Source organism: Rhineura floridana, chromosome 15, assembly GCF_030035675.1.
Source record: "Rhineura floridana isolate rRhiFlo1 chromosome 15, rRhiFlo1.hap2, whole genome shotgun sequence".
Lineage (NCBI taxonomy): Eukaryota > Metazoa > Chordata > Lepidosauria > Squamata > Rhineuridae > Rhineura > Rhineura floridana.
The window spans coordinates 38,307,847-38,325,703 of NC_084494.1; the positions used below are offsets into that span (position 1 = coordinate 38,307,847).

Sequence of the window (17,857 nt, forward strand, 5' to 3'; positions counted from 1 at the left end):
TGGTCACTCTCAGTCCTCATTATCTGTCTACCTGTTACTTAGTTGTTGCGTTTGTGGAGATTGTCGGGGTTTCTTTTCCTGGATCCATCACTATATTGAGACATAAGGGATTGGCCACTGGTGCACAGAAGTTACCCTTTGTCTCGGAGGACATTCAAAATAGTGCTAGTCCAGTGAATTCTCCCAACAGCTATATAGAAGCCATGAAAAATCAAGGAAGTTGCCACGGTGGCTGAAGTACCCAAGAGGAATTCTGAACTTTTGCCTCTTCTCTTCTCGACTGGAATGAAGACAAGCAGCAGACAAACAAGTTGCACAACTTCAAAGTGGGTGTTGTCTCTCACCAAAAGTTATATAACATCTTCCACTCTAGCTGGATAGGCACTTTCTCTTCTGTGCAGGTCAGGAACGCATTGCTTGGAGAGCACCGCACAGCACACCACCTCCAACCTCCCAATGGATCTCCTGGGAGCAATGGCGCTTTTCTTGGTCATCTGCCTCTCCTGCCTGATGGTCCTCTCAACATGGCACCAGATGCACCGCAAAAGCAAGATGCCCCCTGGACCAACTCCCCTCCCCTTGATTGGGAACTTTCTCCAAGTCAACACAAGTGATATGTACCGGTCGCTCATGAAGGTAACACCTTCTTTATCCATTCTCTGGATCCTTAAAAATCATCATACATACTTCTAATTAATGACGGCCAGTCTATCATTATATAGAGAGAGCTTATTCATGAAGGCCATTCCTGTCTATCTGCTCATCCCTTCACCTGTCCCTCTTGTCTCATCCCATCATAACCCTCCCTCAGCCACCCACCCCATTCTCCAGCTTTCGAGTATTTCTCTAGATAATTCTGCCTAATATAGAGAATGGCAAATCGGTCAATTCTGGGGTTTTTTCCAGTTTCTTATTTCCACATCATTTTGCAATTTTTAAAATAGAAAACCCTCAAGAAAATTCATCAGTGTGTTAGGGTGCATTTCTCCTAACAAACTAATTTTTGCAAGCGACTTTCCCTGATGTGCTATATTTCTGTGTTTCTTTTGTGCACTTTTTTGTTGGGGAACTGCACTGCAAAATCTGGAGAAGTATGAGTTTTGAAGGGTGGCTGCATTTCATTTTGGACATTGTTTTGGGAACTGTGATTTAGAAAGGTTTGCATCAAAAGTAAACCAACCCCCCCCCCCATCCCTACTGGGAGCCGCATGTGCTTTTATCAAGCAGGTGATTTTTTGGTATATAAAAAAGAAAGATGGCTAAGGGCCAAAGGTCCCCTCCCCAGACTCTTTCTTTTAGGCAGACCTCTCCATGGGGTCAGCAGAGAGGGAGAGAGAAGGGGGCATTTCACTTGCCCTATTAAAACCACAGCTGCTAATTCCCCTGCACAAGGAGAACTATAGAGATATTTATGGTAGAAATGGGAATGGAAGAGAGGTGTATACATTTAAAAATGGTGTGAAGAGAAGCAATACAGAAAAATGAGTCTCTCTCTCCCTCTCTCTACACGCACACACACACACATACACTGTATATAGGAGAGGAACAGACACAGACTCATAGCCAAAGTATGAGGTAGACAGAGGCACACATACACAGCCTAAATGAAGAAAAACTCCAGGTCACACATGAAAGTGATTGGCAGAAAGATCCGGATGGTCAAAGGGAAGCCTCCCCATCCCCCAAATACCTCCTAGAGATCATTATCACACATGTTTGGGTGGCCATGAGCACAAATGGCTGCAGGGACTTATTGTGGATAGGTAGGTCTACCAGTGCCAACTGGCTATGGCAGCTGAAGAGGAAATCAACCCATGCATCTGAGAAAAAACTCTTGTGCATTGAAACACCACCAGCCAGTTTAGCTAAGTCCTACCAAACCTTCTTTCTATGCAACTGTGAAAACTTTCACAATCTCAAAACTTGGACAATGTTGTCAAAGTCCAGACCAAGAGAGCTGGAGTGCGTCAGCGGCAGCACAGGGCTGGAGGTTCCAATCACCTCCCAGGGATGAACCCTTGGCCCACTCACTGTCATTCAGCCTGGCCTCCTCCACGTGATTGTTGTTGCTGTGCTTGGCTCCACCTCTGAGATCTTTCAAGGATGGATTGCCTGTAAACATGTCCAAGAAATAAATATTGCCCTGCCCAAAGAGATCCAACCATTTGGTTCTTCAGAGTTAATTGCAAATCCTGCACCCAGCAAAACCTGCTCTACCCGGAAGGTGACAACAAATGTGGACTGGGCTGAATAAAGAGAGATGGGTGGCGCATGAGCTTGCCCAGGCTGGGAGTTGGTGCCTGGGGATTATCCAGATGGCATGACAAAAAACCTTGCCTTAATCCAAGATCTTGTTCTCCTTGTTGTCCAGATCTCTCTCTTTCACCTTCCAGCTATTTTTCCCACCCAAATTCAGCTTGTATGAAGAGAAGCATGGAATTGTTTTTTAATATGTTTCTAAAGCTTTTTTTTTTCAAAGATGTTTTTAAAGCTTTTTTAAATACGTTTTTAAAGATGTTTTTTGTTTTAATTTATTTTTAAGGATATTTTTAGAGTATTTTACGGTCTGTTTTATGATATTTTAGTGTTTTAGTGCTTTTGTTTGCTGCCCTGGACTCCTGCTGGGAGGAAGGGCAGGATATAAATGTAATAATAAATAAATAAATAAAATTTGCATTAAAAAAACCTCATGAAAATTCTCTAGCATTTTAGTGTGAATTTCTCCTAAGAAACACATTTTAGGAGGCACTTTAGACAAATGCATACATTTTTGCAAGCCATTTCTGGACTTGTTTGCATTTTTGCGTGTCATCCGCACTCATATATTCGTTCTTATGGACACTGTCCCCTAATATATGCATTTTTGTAAATACTGCTTGGTTAGCAAACTGCATCACAAAATTCAAGTACATGCGAATTTCGAAGGAGGGCTCTCGGTTCTCAGATTGTTTTGGAAAGTGTGAGTTCAACAGATTTGGCTTCAGATGAGAAGGGAATCAAACTCCTTAGCCAGCTCTACTGGGAAGTGGCATGGTGCGATACAAATGTCTGAAGCAGATCAACAAGTAACCTCCCTTTGGTACTGCAGCCCCCTTGGATCTCTGCCCATTCCCTAATTGTCATAGCTTCCATGTGCATTCATTCCCCCAACCCCAAGAGCTTACCTCTCCTTTTGTACTAGGTTCTTTATGAACACCCCAGCCCATCCTCCAAAATGCCTTCCCTTTAGCAGATGCCCACCCATCTGTTTCCTTCCTTCAGTTAGCCTAATTCAGGGAAGTCCTCCGCCCACTCAACTCCTCAGCCTTCCCTGTCTTCCCTGACATGTCTTGCCTTCCTCTTCCACCAACATTTCCTTGCATCTCGTATTCCTAAGATCTATGTGAGGTTTCCCTCCACAAAAACCTCACTCAGTCACTCAATCAGTATCATCTGCATTCTATAGCTTTGGGTTTCTTTTCCATGATGTCACTGTAGGTCAGCCAATGAGGGGGAGGATAGACAGATGTTAATAAGTGTTTAATCTTGCCTTCCTTCCTAAAAACTATTCTAATTTCCTCATCTTTCCACTTTCCCCATCATTTAGCATAATGACTCCCTCCTCTCTTTTCACAGATCCGTGAGAAATATGGTTCTGTCTACACCATCCACTTAGGGCCTCGCCGGATTGTGGTGCTGTGCGGATATGATGCAGTGAAAGAGGCCCTGGTGGATCAGGGTGAAGAGTTTAGTGGCCGTGGGGAGCAAGCCACATTTGACTGGATTTTCCAGGGTTACGGTCAGTTTCTTCTTTAGCAATCCCTGGCCACAGCACATCAGGGCTGACACTTTTAGTGAGCTTAGAATTGTGCAGTCTCAAGGACCCTTCCAATGGTTCTGTGAAACAGACTGCTCTTATACCCATTTTACTGAGGAAGGAAGTGAGGCTGAGCAAGAGTCTGTCATAGCAGAGATGGATTTGAACTTGGCCACCCCAGCAGAGGTTCTATGCTAGGGATGGAGGAGAAATTTGGTTCGGTTTGAATTGAAAGCCAAATTTGTCAAATTCACACTTTCTGAAACACAGCCATCCTTCAAAATTCCCACTTATCTGAATTTTGAGATGTGGTTCTCCAACCAAGCAATGCTTACAAAAATGCATATGTTAGGGGAAAGTGTGCACACAATAAATGTATTGGTGAAAATAACATTAAAAATGCATCATTTTAGGATAAATTGCTTGGAAAAAATGTGTACATTAGTCAAAACTGCATACAAAATTTTATTTATTAGGAGAAATTTGCACTAAAATGCTGAAGAAATTTCATGAGGATTTTTTTTAAAAAAAATCACAAATTGTTGAAGAAGTGTCGAGAACCGAGTTAAAGATTAGAAAAATGACAAATGGAGAGAGCCCAAATTAACAGATCCTTCCAACCTTATTGCATGCACAGCCCCCCTGATGTTTGCGTGCCTGGGAGACACTTTTGATCATGACGCAATCATAAATTTGGAAGAGAACCTCCACTTTCCTTGCATTCACCCTCTTCCAGCAGTGGGAATTCTCACTCAGGCATCTTTACTGGAAGACACACACTTCTCACCATGACTAGAGTGGTGGACACCTGGCACGTGGAGTCAATGGGGACTTAAGCTCTGCCTGTCTCATGAATCTATCTAAGCCAATGGTCAGGAACCTCTCCAGCCCAGAGGCCTAATTCAGACCCCACCTCCTGGCCTCTCATTTGTCCCATGAGGCCATTTTGGCCAAGCCATGCCCACCTACATCTGACATCGTATATGACATCAGGTGTAGAGCAGGTAAGGACATGACTCCCTGCTGAATAAAGGATCTGCAGGCACCGACAGTCATTCGGAACGGCCACAGTTCAGTGGCAGAGCATCTGCCTTGCAGGAAGAACATTGCAGGTTCAATCCCCAATAGCCGCTCCAGGTAGGGCTGGGAATGTCCCCTGTCTGAAACCCTGGTAAGCTGTGGCCAGTCAGGGCAGACAAAACTGAGCTAGATGCACCAATGGCCTGACTCCGTGTAAGGCGGCGGTGCTGGCAAAGGCCCGGCACTTTGCAAGCCCTCAGGATCAGCTGATCAGCAGTGCTTACAAAATCCAGTGACTTTGCAAGTGCCAACAATCTTGCAAGAGCATCAGACTTTCCAGGAACTGACAATGAGATGACTGTCAGCACCTGCAAAGCCCTGTACTTTGCAAGCACTGCTAATCGGCTGATTTCAAACCACACAGGCAAAGGCCAATGAGCCACTTGAGTTCATTGTGACATCGGGTGACTGACAGGGGGGCGAGCCCATCAGACCCCGTCAAAGTCAGTCTGTGGTGGATGGGGGAGTTAAGCCTGCCAGCCAGATCCAGTTTCCCACCCCTGATCTAAAGTAAGCCAGCCAGATCTCTATCCTGGAGGTCGTCAAGGAGAGTCTTGACATCCGTCTGTTGCAGGAGCTGCTGCTGCTCTGAATTGCAAGCATCAAGAAGGGGTTGGGCTACAGGGTGTACAAGGGCCCCTTCAACTCCATCGCTGCCCCCCCTGCTCTGAAAGACGTCCAAAGATGAAGACTCAATTCACTTTACCCACACGGAGGGGAAACCCTGACACCGAGAAAGTTCTTCCAAATGCTTAATCCTCACGTTTAAATGCCAGGCAACATTGTAAACTGCAAAACATTTTCATTGTTTCTTTGGGGTCTCCACCACCTTGTCCTTTCCTCCACATTCTGCTCCAGTACCCTCTTCCTCCTCCTCTGCTTTCAGGGGTCGCCTTCAGTAACGGGGAGCGGGCCAAACAGCTGCGCAGATTCTCCATCATGACCCTGCGGAATTTTGGGATGGGAAGGAGATCCATTGAAGAGCGGATTGTGGAGGAGGCTCATTTCCTGCTGGAATCCCTGCGGGGCACAAAAGGTGTGGTCATTTTTGAGTATCTTCCAAGAAAAGTTGTTTAGTGGCCTATAAGGCAGATGTTGGAAACTGCTGGCTGTTCCCTGGGCGTTTATTTATTTAAAAAAAGTTTATATCCCGCTTCAGTTCCAAGGAATTCTAAGCGGCAAACAATAGCATAATAAAACAACATAGTACAGTATAACATACCAAACAAGTTATAAAACATTATAAGAAATATACAGTATATCACACATTACAATTCAAAAGCTAACCGAAATAAAAAGGTCTTAACTTGGCGACGGAAGCTAAACAGAGAAGGGGAAGAACGAATTTCCTGCGGAAGAGCATTCCAAAGAGTTGGTGCCCCCACTGAGAACAATTTATTCCTAATGCCCGTCTGGTGAATTTGGGAAAAGGAGGGAATATTAAGACCAGGGTCTAAAGAAGATCTTAAAGGACGGGCTGGTTCATAAAATGACAAACGATTTGATGGATAACTAGGACCTGAGCCCGATAGAACTTTAAACGTTAAAACCAGGATTTTAAACTGAACTCGATAGGAGATTGGAAGCCAGTGTAGTTGTTTTAAAAGCGGAGTAGTGTGAGCTCGGACGTCCGCCCCAGTTAGCATCCTAACAGCTGCTCTCTGATCCAATTTCAATTGGCGGAGTATTCTAAGGGGAAGACCTAAATAAAGTGAGTTACAATAATCTAGTTTAGACGTGACCAAGGCATGGGTAACCATGGTCAAGTCAGAAAGCTCCAAAAAAGGACGCAATTGGCGAACTAGCTTCAGGCGGGCGAAAGCGCTTCTAGAGATTGCAAGAACATGAGCCTCTAGAGTCAACGCCGAGTCTAGGAGAACACAGAGACTACGGACTTGAGTCTTTAAAGGGAGTACAACTCCGTCTAATATCGGAACATTCCCTGTTTCCAACTTAGTTCGATGTCCAACCACCAGCACCTCTGTTTTATCTGGGTTTAGTTTAAGTTTATTCTGCGTCATCCAGGTCTTTACTGCTGTTAGACAATTGTTTAATGAGAGGATGGCATCTTTCGTATCCGGAGGAAAGGAAAAATAAAGCTGGGTATCATCAGCATATTGGTGAAATCGAATTCCAAACCTCCGGATGATCTCTCCTAGCGGTTTCATGTAAATGTTGAATAGCATCGGTGAAAGCACCGAGCCTTGTGGAACTCCACATGATAACGGCCAGGGATCAGAACTAAAATTCCCAAGCAATACTCTCTGTGATCTGCCCTCCAAGAACGAGCGGAGCCACTGAAAAACAGTGCCTCGCAAGCCCATCTTGAAGAGGCGGTCTAAGAGGATGTTATGGTCGATCGTGTCGAACGCTGCAGAAAGATCGAGGAGAACTAGTAAGGACACATTCCCCTTGTCTAACTCTCTCCGAAGATCGTCTACTAAGGCCACCAATACAGTCTCAGTTTACATCCTGATCGACTGAATCTTGTCACTGCTGCTTTTGATTTAGCTTTGGTTATGTTTTGTGAGTTTTCAGTATTGGGAACAGAACCTTTTGTGCTGATGCTCTTTTCATTAATATTATATAAGCCACCTTGAGACAGACAAATAGACTAAATAGACAGGTGAAATGAAGCACCGTTATATACCTCTTGCTTCCTGCCGTTGAGGCTTATATAAGAAACATGTCAAACTTTCCTCCCCTAATGTGAAACTAGAAGCTTTGAGACTGATCTGCGGTAAATTTAGAAAAGACAAAAGGTCAAGCAATTTCACACAAGAGCCTGGCTCAGACAATCATTCATGGGTTCAGAAGCTGTGCTTTATGAAGCCAGGAATTGGGCTTGGGGGCCAAGCATTCCTGCTCTGCTCTGCATCCTGGCTTACTCACTGACGTTAAGGCGGAGTTCCCCAGTTTGGACAGGAGGGGGAAATCTAGTTTAATACAAGCCAAGCTCTTCACACCAGAGCTAGCACATAACAGGAAAGGCATGAGGTAGAGTGAGGGCAGGAGCGTTTGAACATGATGCTCATTCTCAGCTTCATAAACCATGTTTGCTTGTCTGAACCAGATCAAGACACATTTAATTTCTGGAGTTCATGGGCATAGGACGTGGTAAATGTCCACCCACCAACATGGCTCCCTTGTTAGTCAATATGTGGGAGTTAGTGGTGGATGGTGCCCATCGGGACTGATAGGGGGGAAGGCAGGGAGACCAACAGTAGGTGGCGCCAGAGCCCACGGCACTCTAGCTTTGCCACCCATCTTCCTCCTTGTTGAATTCTACAAAAGCAACACCGAGACTAAGGGGGAGGAATCTGACAGCCAGGACCTCCCCATGGTCTGGTTGGAAGTAAGAAAAGAGGCAGGTGGGGCTGGCTGAGAGCAGAGTGGGGCTGGTGGGTCAGTGCCTAATGGGACATCCTCCACTGCACAGGAGCAGAGAGAGTGGCAAATTCAGAAGTGCAGGGTCCTTTCATGATAATCTCAGCCATCCTCCCTTCCATCCTTCCTTTTTTGCTGCTGGGTTGAGAATGAGACCCTTGTTAACACCTTACCCCCCCCCACAACAGACATCTCTAGGAGCCAATCAGCATGAAAGGGGGAGTGTTATCTACTGAAAAGAGTCTTCTCTGTGGCTGACTCACCTCCTTTTACTCTGATTGACTCCAATCAGCTGGAAAGGACAAGGAAGCAAGTTAGAAGATTCTTCTCAGTGGCTAACATATTCCCCTTTCATGCTGATTGGCTCATAGGATGCTGGAGACATAGGGACCCTGCTGGGACCCTGCTCCCAAAAACGTAAAGGGTCTAAGACCCCCCCTAAGACCCTGAACAACTACACCCCTGGCAGAGACACTAAGCACCTCACTCCCCAGCTGTCACACAAACAGCACAACCACTATTTGCACCGTGTCTGCCAGCAGAGGAGCAAATGAGTTGGCCCAAATCTACTATGGATGACATTCGAGCCCATACATAGTTTTGCTTACTCTGGCTGGAGGTCTGGCCTCTGCTGCTTCCTCATCCCCTTTTCAGAATTTTTATAGCATCCAGGGTGCCTTGGACAATGAGCATGCCATATTTTGGCTTTGTAGACAGAGCCAAAGAAGTCCATTTGGCCCAATGAATTTGATCAGCAACAGATTCAGAGCAGATACAAAGGCAGACTGTTTCACATACACAGAGTTAACTGATGGGACGTAAACTCACCATTCTAGCCAGAGCTCAGTGGCCGAGCCCCTGCTCTGCATGGAAAAGGTGCCAGATTCAGTCCGCAGCATCTCGAGGTAGGACTGGGGGAATTCCCTGCCTGATACCCTGAACAGCTGCTGCCAGTCAGTGCAGACAATACTGAGCTAAATGGATCAACGGTCTGATCCAATATAAGGCAGCTTTCTATGTGTCTATGTTCACTGTGTTGTATTTGCCCATGCACACCATGTTAATGCCATTCTACAGGAAGAAACTGAGGCCCAGACAGTTTTCCTGCCGAGGGTTGCACCAGTGATCTTCATGGCCATGGAAAGATCTTAACTTGGGTTTCCCACATCCAAAGACTGCAGTATCTGCTGCAATGATGCTTAGAATTGTTCTAGAAGAGTTGTGAGGGTATAACAAACATGAGCTGCAGTCTGAGGATGAATCACATGAGAGATTTGCAAGGTGGCAAGGTGAACCCTCTTGAACTGAGACAACATGTGTGGCCTCGATGTCCACACATGCCATTGCTAACGCAAGGACTGGGCTGGTTTGCAAACTGCTGCCATGGAATGACGAGGTGCCTCCCTTTCTAGGTGTGCCCTTTGACCCCACCTACTTTCTGAGCCGCTCAGTCTCCAATGTCATCAGCTCCATCGCCTTTGGCAACCGCTTTGAATATGAGGATAAGGAGTTCCTGTCCTTGCTGAGCATGATCAATGAAAGCTTCCGGTTCACAGCCACCGCTTGGGGGCAGGTAAACTGGGGTGGGGTGGGGAACTTCTGTAGTGAGGGTGTGGATAATGTCATTTTTGATCTGCTCCAGGTGTGCCGTTCAGGACAGCCAGCCCTGTGTGGGTCCAGCAGAGTGAGAGGATGCAGCTTCTCCAGCTCAGGAGCCAGACCAGGCTCAGGGCTCTGAGCCCACTGCTAGAGACTGGGAGACCAGTGAGCCAGAGACTGCAGGCAGCACGGTGCTACCAAGGCGGGACCCTCGGGGGCTCCTTCCCTTGAGCCTTTGGAGCCAAACAGGACCTCACTGGTCCAGCAGTGGATGGAGCACAGCAGACAGAAGGCTAAGGAAAGAGGAGCGCTGCCCGTCCTCAGGGCAGAGAGTTAGTCCTTTGAGAAACTACTTTTTCCGCAAGGGGTCACAGCCTGGGAGAGTTGGGTTGGGGGCAGGAGCAGAGCCTTAAAAAGGCTTTTGGCCTTTGTTGGAGCAAGTCTCTCCACTTGGAGCTCTCCGTGGTACTGCAACTCCCAATCTGCCTTGCTCTGTGGGCTCCTTCCCCAGGGCGGGCCCAGGCTGGAGCAAGTTGAGAATGTTGTTTCAGCAACAGATGATCCCCGACTGAGCCTTAAATAAGGCTGGGTGGTTAGCTCCTCCCCCACCTCCCAGTGGGAGGAGCTGCTCTGGTTACAGTGAACTTGGTTGTTTCTGTAGTTGTAAACTGCTGTGGAAAAGAGGAGCAGTGGGTGGTAATCAGCACTAGTCCTGCTCAAAGTAGACCCATTGAAGTTAATGAGTATGACTAAAGTTGGTTCCTTACTTTCAGTGGGACTACTCCGATTAGGACTTAGTTGAATACAACCCATTGCTTTTGTTGCAGCTTGTGGACTGGACTCTAAGCATTGGAGGGAGGGAATTCAACCACCTCAGACTGGAGAGATGTTGGCAAAATGGCTGCCTCTTATGGTGGAACTTTTTGAGCAATGGGGGGCATTGTGGCCAGCTCTGTGGGCAATTTCCTCTCACCCTCTGATTCCTCTCTCAAATCTACAGCCTTGTCCTCCAAAAGGGGAAGTCAGATCTTGAGATCACAAGTACGTAGTTTAGTCAACAGATGGCACCAGGCTTGGTTGTCCCCAGGCAGAGTCAGAGGTGTCTGCTCTGTTCTTGGTGTAGAAAGACAACGAAGTTCTTCTCCAGCTATCCTTCTTTTCTAGCCTCTTGTACCTTCCAAACCTTCCACAACAGTGAAGAAAGGGACTCCTGTTTCAAAGGTGTGATCAGACTTCTGCAGACCTTCATCTCACTTTCCCTTTGTGCAGCATGGGCTCTCTCTTACTCCCCTCTCTGTCCCTCTCTCCAAACCCGACATGCAGCTCTACGACATATTCTCAAATGTCATGCAGTACCTGCCTGGCCCACAACATGAAGCCTTCAAGAAGCTTTTGGGCCTGGAGGAGTTCATCACAAGGAAGGTAAAGGTCAACCAGGAGACCCTGGACCCCAACTCCCCTCGGGATTTCATTGACTGCTTCCTGGTGAAAATGCAGCAGGTACTGTTATTTCATTCTAGGCATTATTATGACCATTCTCTCTAGAAGGAAACGTGGTGGCCTCCCTGTCAACTTGGAGGGCACTGAAATAGGGCTAACGACAGACAAGGGGGAAGGAGTTCTACTTATCCAGGGTGTGGTGCTTCAAGAGTCCCATAATTAGGTTGAGATGGGCAGGTTGTCAACCACTCTAGAGTCAACAGCACAGGCATATCATAAGTGGGGCCATTGGTTCATCTCACTCAGTATTGCCAATGCAGAGGCTCTCTGGGGGTTCAAGCAATGGTCTTCCTCTCTCAGCCCGACCTGGAGATGCCAGGGATTTAACCTGGAACCTTCTGCATGCAAAGCAGGTGCTCTGCCGCTGAGCTACGATGGCCCTTCACTACCCTGAGTCAGACCACTGGTCCCTCTAGCTAGTAGTGGCTCTCTGGGGCTTCAGACAGAGGTCTTTTATTATTGATTGATTGATTCCATTGACATCCTGCCCTTCCTCCCAGAAGAAGCACAGGTCTTTCCCCCAGCCCTCCCTGGAGATGCTGCTGGGGACTGAACCTCAGACCTTCTGCATGAACGCAGATGTTCTGCCAGTGAGCTGCAACTCTTTCTCTACTCCCGTATATAGACAGGGTTGGATCCAGATGCTTAGTCATAAGTGAATCTAGTGGGTCTTCTCTAAGCATGGCTTAGGCTGGAACCTGTCACGTGATTAACGGGACTGAAGTTAAGGAAAGCAGGGTTGAGTTACAGATTGATTGATTTACTGTCCTGTGTTAACAGACCACAGGGCACTTTTAATCAGAGCACCCCCCTGTCCCATTTTTTCTTCTGTCAAGGAGAAAGAAAACCCCAACTCAGAGTTCTCCCTAAAGAATCTGGTTATGACAACACTCACCATCTTCTTTGCTGGCACAGAGACCGTCAGCACCACCTTGCGCTATGGCTTCCTGCTTCTGCTGAAATACCCGGAGATCGAAGGTGACTGTGGAAGGAAGGGGGGGTGAACACTGTCTCCATGACAGGTCTCAAGAGGTGTTGGTCAGAGCAGGCTTCAGAAGGTCTCATTTCAAAAATGCTGTGAGTCCCCGGCTGTCGGGTGCCTGAGATGGTGAGGACCATTGAAGGCTGGACTCTCGGTTCACACAGCCTCTCTGCAATGGGGGTGGCCTTCCAAGTCTTCAAGTGGGGATACAACTTTGCCTTTCCCAGGAGACTTCCTGTGTTCTCCACTATGAGCTTGTTTAGTCCCTGCAGTGCAGGCTGGTGACTTGTTCAGACTAAAACTCAGAGTGGATTCACTGCTCCACTGACATCAGAGTCACCAGCCTACACTAGTTCCCAGGAATGTACAAACGGTCAGGTTTTTACATCCTGCCAATTTCTCTACAGAGAAGGTCCACAAGGAGATTGACCGTGTGATTGGCCAGAATCGCTCTCCCAACATGGATGATCAGACCCAGATGCCTTACACAGAAGCTGTGATCCATGAGATCCAGAGATTTTCTGACATGATCCCCATGGGATTAGCACGACGTGTGACCCGTGATACCCAGTTCCGGGGATACACCATTCCCAAGGTATTATGGGACTTATATTCCTCCCTGTAGCACAATTTCTACTAGAAATGGTTTGTGGCCCAGTCAATTTTCCCATAAACACTTATTTCTCTGTCTCATCTGTCATCCCTGTTGTAAGATTATTGGGGTGAAAACAATAATAGACTCACAAGAGCCCAGTGAGTTGAAACCAAATTGGATCTGTTTCATCCAGTGTCCTGTAGTCCACAGTGGCCAGGAAAGCTCATGCAGACTTGACAGGAGGCCAGTGGCCCTCTGCTGCTGTTGCTTCCAAACAACTGTTACTCAAAGGTAGACTGCCTCTGAACCTGGAGGCTCCATATATTCATCAAGACTAGTAGCCACTGAAAGACCTCTCCTCCTCCACTTCTTCCATTAATTACTGATTTATTTCTTCCATTTATATCCTGCCCTTCTATGGACAAGGAGTGGTGGGGCTTTATTTATATACTTAAATATTTATATTTCATTATGTGGGCCCATCCAAAGTTGCTCCAAGGTTTATTCTAAACTTTTTTACCTGCTACACAAGCAGCCAGCACACTGCCTGCCCCCAAACTAATCAAATAATTTGTCCCATAATATAGTATTGAAAATGTAAATGGCCTGCCTTGAAGAGGCAATGACTGGCCCAGAGTGCAAATTCAAAAGTGCAGGATCCCTTCATGATAGTCACAGCCACTAGGGTTGCCAGGTCCATGGCCTGAGACTGATCCTGTATCTTTAGGAGAAGAGAAACTCAGCCAAGGGCAGGTGTTCTTGGGAAGCTGGGCCTGGCAGCCAAGAAGTCTTTTGTATCTTTAAAAGTTGTGCAGGCTGACTTTCTCTTCTTCTGAAGATACAGGATCAGTCTCAGGGCATGAACCTGGCAACCCTAACAGCCACCCTTTTTTGTTGCTGGGCTGAGAATGAGACCCTTGTTAATGCCTTCTCCCACCACAACAGACATCTTTAGCAGCCAATCAGCATGAAGGGGGGGTAGTGTTAGCTACTGAGAAGAGTATTCTCAGTGGCTGACTCACCTCCTTTCACCGTGTTGCTTCCAAACAACTGTTACTCAAAGGTAGACTGCATCTGAACCTGGAGGCTCCATATATTCATCAAGACTAGTAGCCACTGAAAGACCTCTCCTCCTCCACTTCTTCCATGAATTATTGATTTATTTCTTCCATTTATATCCTGCCCTTCTATGGACAAGGAGTGGTGGGGCTTTATTTATATACTTAAATATTTATATTTCATTATGTGGGCCCATCCAAAGTTGCTCCAAGGTTTATTCTAAACTTTTTTACCTGCTACACAAGCAGCCAGCACACTGCCTGCCCCCAAACTAATCAAATAATTTGTCCCATAATATAGTATTGAAAATGTAAATGGCCTGCCTTGAAGTCAATTCTGACTTATGGTGACTTATGAATAGGGTTTTCATGGTAAACTGTATTCAGAGGGGGTTTCCCATTGCCTCCCTCTGAGGCTGAGAGGCAATGACTGGCCCAGAGTCACCCACCGAGCTCCATGGCTGTGTTGGGATTCGAACCCTGGTCTCCCAGGTCATAGTCCAGCACCTTAACCACACTGGCTCTCTAATATAGTATTAAAAAAGGTAAAGGTGTCCCCGCACTTATAGTGCGAGTCGTTTCCGACTCTTAGGGTGCCGTCTTGCAACGTTTACTAGGCAGACCGTATATATGGGGTGGGATTGCTAGTTCCTTCCCCGGCCTTTCTTTACCCCCCAGCATATGCCGGGTACTCATTTTACCGACCACGGATGGATGGAGGGCTGAGCGGACTTCGACCCCTTTTACCGGAGATTCGACTTCCTCCTTCCGTTGGAATCGAACTCCGGCTGTGAGCAGAGCTTCAGCTGCGTTACCGCCGCTTACCACTCTGCGCCACGGAGAGTCATTATAGTATTAGCAGGGCTTTTTTGTGACAGTACTCACCAGTACAGAGTTCTTGCACCTCTTCTTTTGCTGCCTATGCCAGCCGTTTTGTGCTGGCACCCACAATACTTTTATCAAGATATGAATACTAGCGCGTGTTTTTTTTTACAAAAAAGCACTGACTAGCAGTATCAAGTTATGAAGATTTGAAAGGAGCCAGTATTTAATCTTTTCTCTCCTATTTCTTTTTTAGAAACTACCTAGCTCCTTACTAAATCCCATATGCCCAACTGCACAAAAACGTATTTCACACTGCCTGAAATTTTTGACCCTAGTTGCTCCCAAAAAGAATAAAACAGTTTAAGAATCAAATTGATTTAAAGCAAATGACCTTACTAAAAACAGTGCCAGCAGCAGATGAAACACTGGGGATCAGATGGCAGCAACAAAAGCACCTCTGAGTTGAAAGAGATTTTTCCAAATCTCCAAATAGTTTAATAATTAATTTCCGACCATCCGGAGGAATATCACAGTTTTCTCCCTTCCCTTCCCATTTCTTTCCCTCTCTCGTTCAGGGGACTGAAGTGTTTCCCGTGCTGGGATCCGTGCTGAGAGACCGCAAACATTTTGCAAGACCTGAAGTGTTTGACCCCCAGCACTTCCTGGATGCGAACGGGCAGTTCAAGAAGAACGAAGCCTTTATGCCATTCTCCATTGGTGAGTCTCCTCCCCGTCTCTGCATCAGCCCACCGGCCTGCCTTACCAGCCAGCTCAGAGCACCAGGACACCATCTCGGTTTCACTCTGAGGACAGGACCCAAAATATGACCTTTAGTTGACGGGTTCATGCCTCCCTGCTAGGAAGTGCTTTCTCTTTTTGTCTTCATCCAAAACAGATTTCCCCCCACATCACTGTATTGATAAGGCTCACCCCACTTCTCTGAGCAGAGACACACTCCAGGGGTGCAGAGCTTACCCAGGTTTGCTTTCCTTCAGAAGAACGTCACTGGAGACTTATTGGCGTTTTGCAATATTTGAGCTTATATATATAAATACTGGTTGAGTATAGACGGAGGCAGCAGTTTAAACCCGCCTTGCCAGCTTGGCCACTGGATCGGGCTGATGGGAGTTGTAGTTCAAAAAAGTAACTTTTCCAAGCTCTGCTGACTGGGCAGATGGGAGTTGTAGTCCAAAACATCTGGAGGGCACCCCATTAGCAAAGGCTGGCTTTGGTGCTCCCACAGACAGGCAACGTCGAAGACTCGCCCATCAGATCTCCAGGGGACAACCAGCACCTTAATACTGCATGCTTATAGAGCTCCAAAGTGCAGTTCTCTGTGTCGTTCTTTGCCTCTCTCTGAAACTGCAGCCTCTCTTCAGACACAGACCCCCGGATCACCCCATCCTTAACTGGGGCAGGGGACGGTCTGCCCCCTTCTCTGACATTTCCCCCCTATTAAAAACATTGCCAAAGTGGTCCTATATCAAGACTCACTTTTCTAACCATTCATTTCCCCTGGCATATCACTTGTGGTTTACCTAACAAAGGATTTCATGGCCAGGTCAGGTTTGGCTGACTCTAAGTAGCCCTTCCGGCCCATTAACCCTCTCCTGCCCAACCCCTTACAACCCTGCGTATGTGTAGTTATCCATCCTGTTATCTGCTCAGTTCATGCACCAAGCAAAGCTTGGTGTTCTTTTAAAAAGCAACAAGACAGCCCCCTTAACCCAAGAGAGGGGATGGAGGGTTGACAGCAAATAACAGCCCTACATTGCCAGGGGGCTCAACAGGAAGAAACAGAAAGGAGGGGAATTATCCGGGCAAGGGGAGCTGATGCAGACATACTCCCAAATTTATGTATTATTTCTTTATTTTATTATTTGTTATTGCTGCCCTGGGCTCCTGCTGGGAGGAAGGGTGGGATATAAATCAAATAATAAATAAATATTTAATTTATATCCCGCCCTTCCTCCCAGCAGGAGCCCGGTTACCCCGCATGCCCAGTTATTTCCTGCTTTTCCTTCCATGGAGAAGTGTGGGTTTGTGAACTGGAGAAGCCTGGCCCCCAAGCACCCCCAAGCTGGTTCTAACAGCCTCCTGGATGCCCATCTTTGCTTTCTTTCTGTTTCCCAGGGAAACGCTATTGCTTTGGGGAGCGGCTGGCCCGGATGGAACTCTTCCTTTTCTTCACCAGCATCCTGCAGAACTTCCGCTTCAAGTCTCTCATCCCACCGGAAGAAATCGACATCTCCCCCATGCTGGTTGGGTTTGCCACCATCCCACGTTTCTATGACATCTCTGTCATCCCCCGCTGACGGGGGGCAGGCGGCTTGTAAAGTAGAGCCCCACCATCATCACCAGACCTGGCCAGTAGCGTAGTGGCAAATTCAGAAGTGCAGGATCCCTTCATGATAGTCACAGCCACTAGGGTTGCCAGGTCCATGGCCTGAGACTGATCCTGTATCTTTAGGAGAAGAGAAAGTCAGCCAAGGGCAGGTGTTCTTGCAACAGTGTAATGGGAAAAACCACAAGGTGGAATTCTCCCTTCCCCCTGCACATCTTTTAAAGATACAGAAGACCCCTTGGAGGCTGGGCCTGGCAACCAAGGAAAATTAAACACAGATAATATTTGAAACTACAGCAACTTAAAATCACTTAAAGATATCTTAAAGTGATGTGATACATATTTGCATAAGCTAATTAACTGAGACAATAAAAATATGAACTAACAGGATAAATCATCTCTTCTCCTTCTAACTCCCTCCAGCCTACTAGTGTATTTTTAAATTTCCTAGAATATTGGATTAAAGAAAGACATATTTTCTTATGTGTGTAGGCCTGAAGCGTTCAGTTTAGCAAAGCATACGGAAGCAGGGCAGAGCAGAGCAGACAGCAGCAAGAGAAGAAGAAAAAGTGATCCCAAGGCAACGTCCGTCGCCCCCCAGAAGAACAGCTAACTCACCAACAGTTGAACATATCTTTTCTACCAACCAGCAAAACTAGACCAGGGGATTGGCATTATCCAACAATATTAC

General features: G+C 46.7%; 1 protein-coding gene across 1 annotated transcript; it reads left to right on the forward strand.

Moving 5' to 3' along the window:
- Window positions 1-284: 284 nt before the first annotated feature.
- On the forward strand, window positions 285-17,560 carry LOC133370321 (cytochrome P450 2A13-like). Its single transcript, XM_061596484.1, has 9 exons — window positions 285-636; window positions 3,616-3,778; window positions 5,763-5,912; window positions 9,676-9,836; window positions 11,186-11,362; window positions 12,199-12,340; window positions 12,752-12,939; window positions 15,398-15,539; window positions 16,956-17,560. The coding sequence occupies exons 1-9, from the start codon at window positions 457-459 to the stop codon at window positions 17,135-17,137; spliced, it is 1,485 nt and encodes a 494-aa protein (XP_061452468.1). The 5' UTR covers window positions 285-456; the 3' UTR covers window positions 17,138-17,560.
- The last annotated feature ends 297 nt before the right edge of the window (window positions 17,561-17,857 follow it).

Excerpts from the sequence above, each read along its gene's own strand:
- LOC133370321 (XM_061596484.1), top strand. The coding sequence starts at position 457 with ATGGATCTCCTGGGAGCAATGGCGCTTTTCTTGGTCATCTGCCTCTCC. Across the intron at positions 637-3,615 it reads TGTACCGGTCGCTCATGAAG|ATCCGTGAGAAATATGGTTC; the intron begins GTAACACCTTCT and ends CTCTTTTCACAG. Across the intron at positions 11,363-12,198 it reads TCCTGGTGAAAATGCAGCAG|GAGAAAGAAAACCCCAACTC; the intron begins GTACTGTTATTT and ends TCTTCTGTCAAG.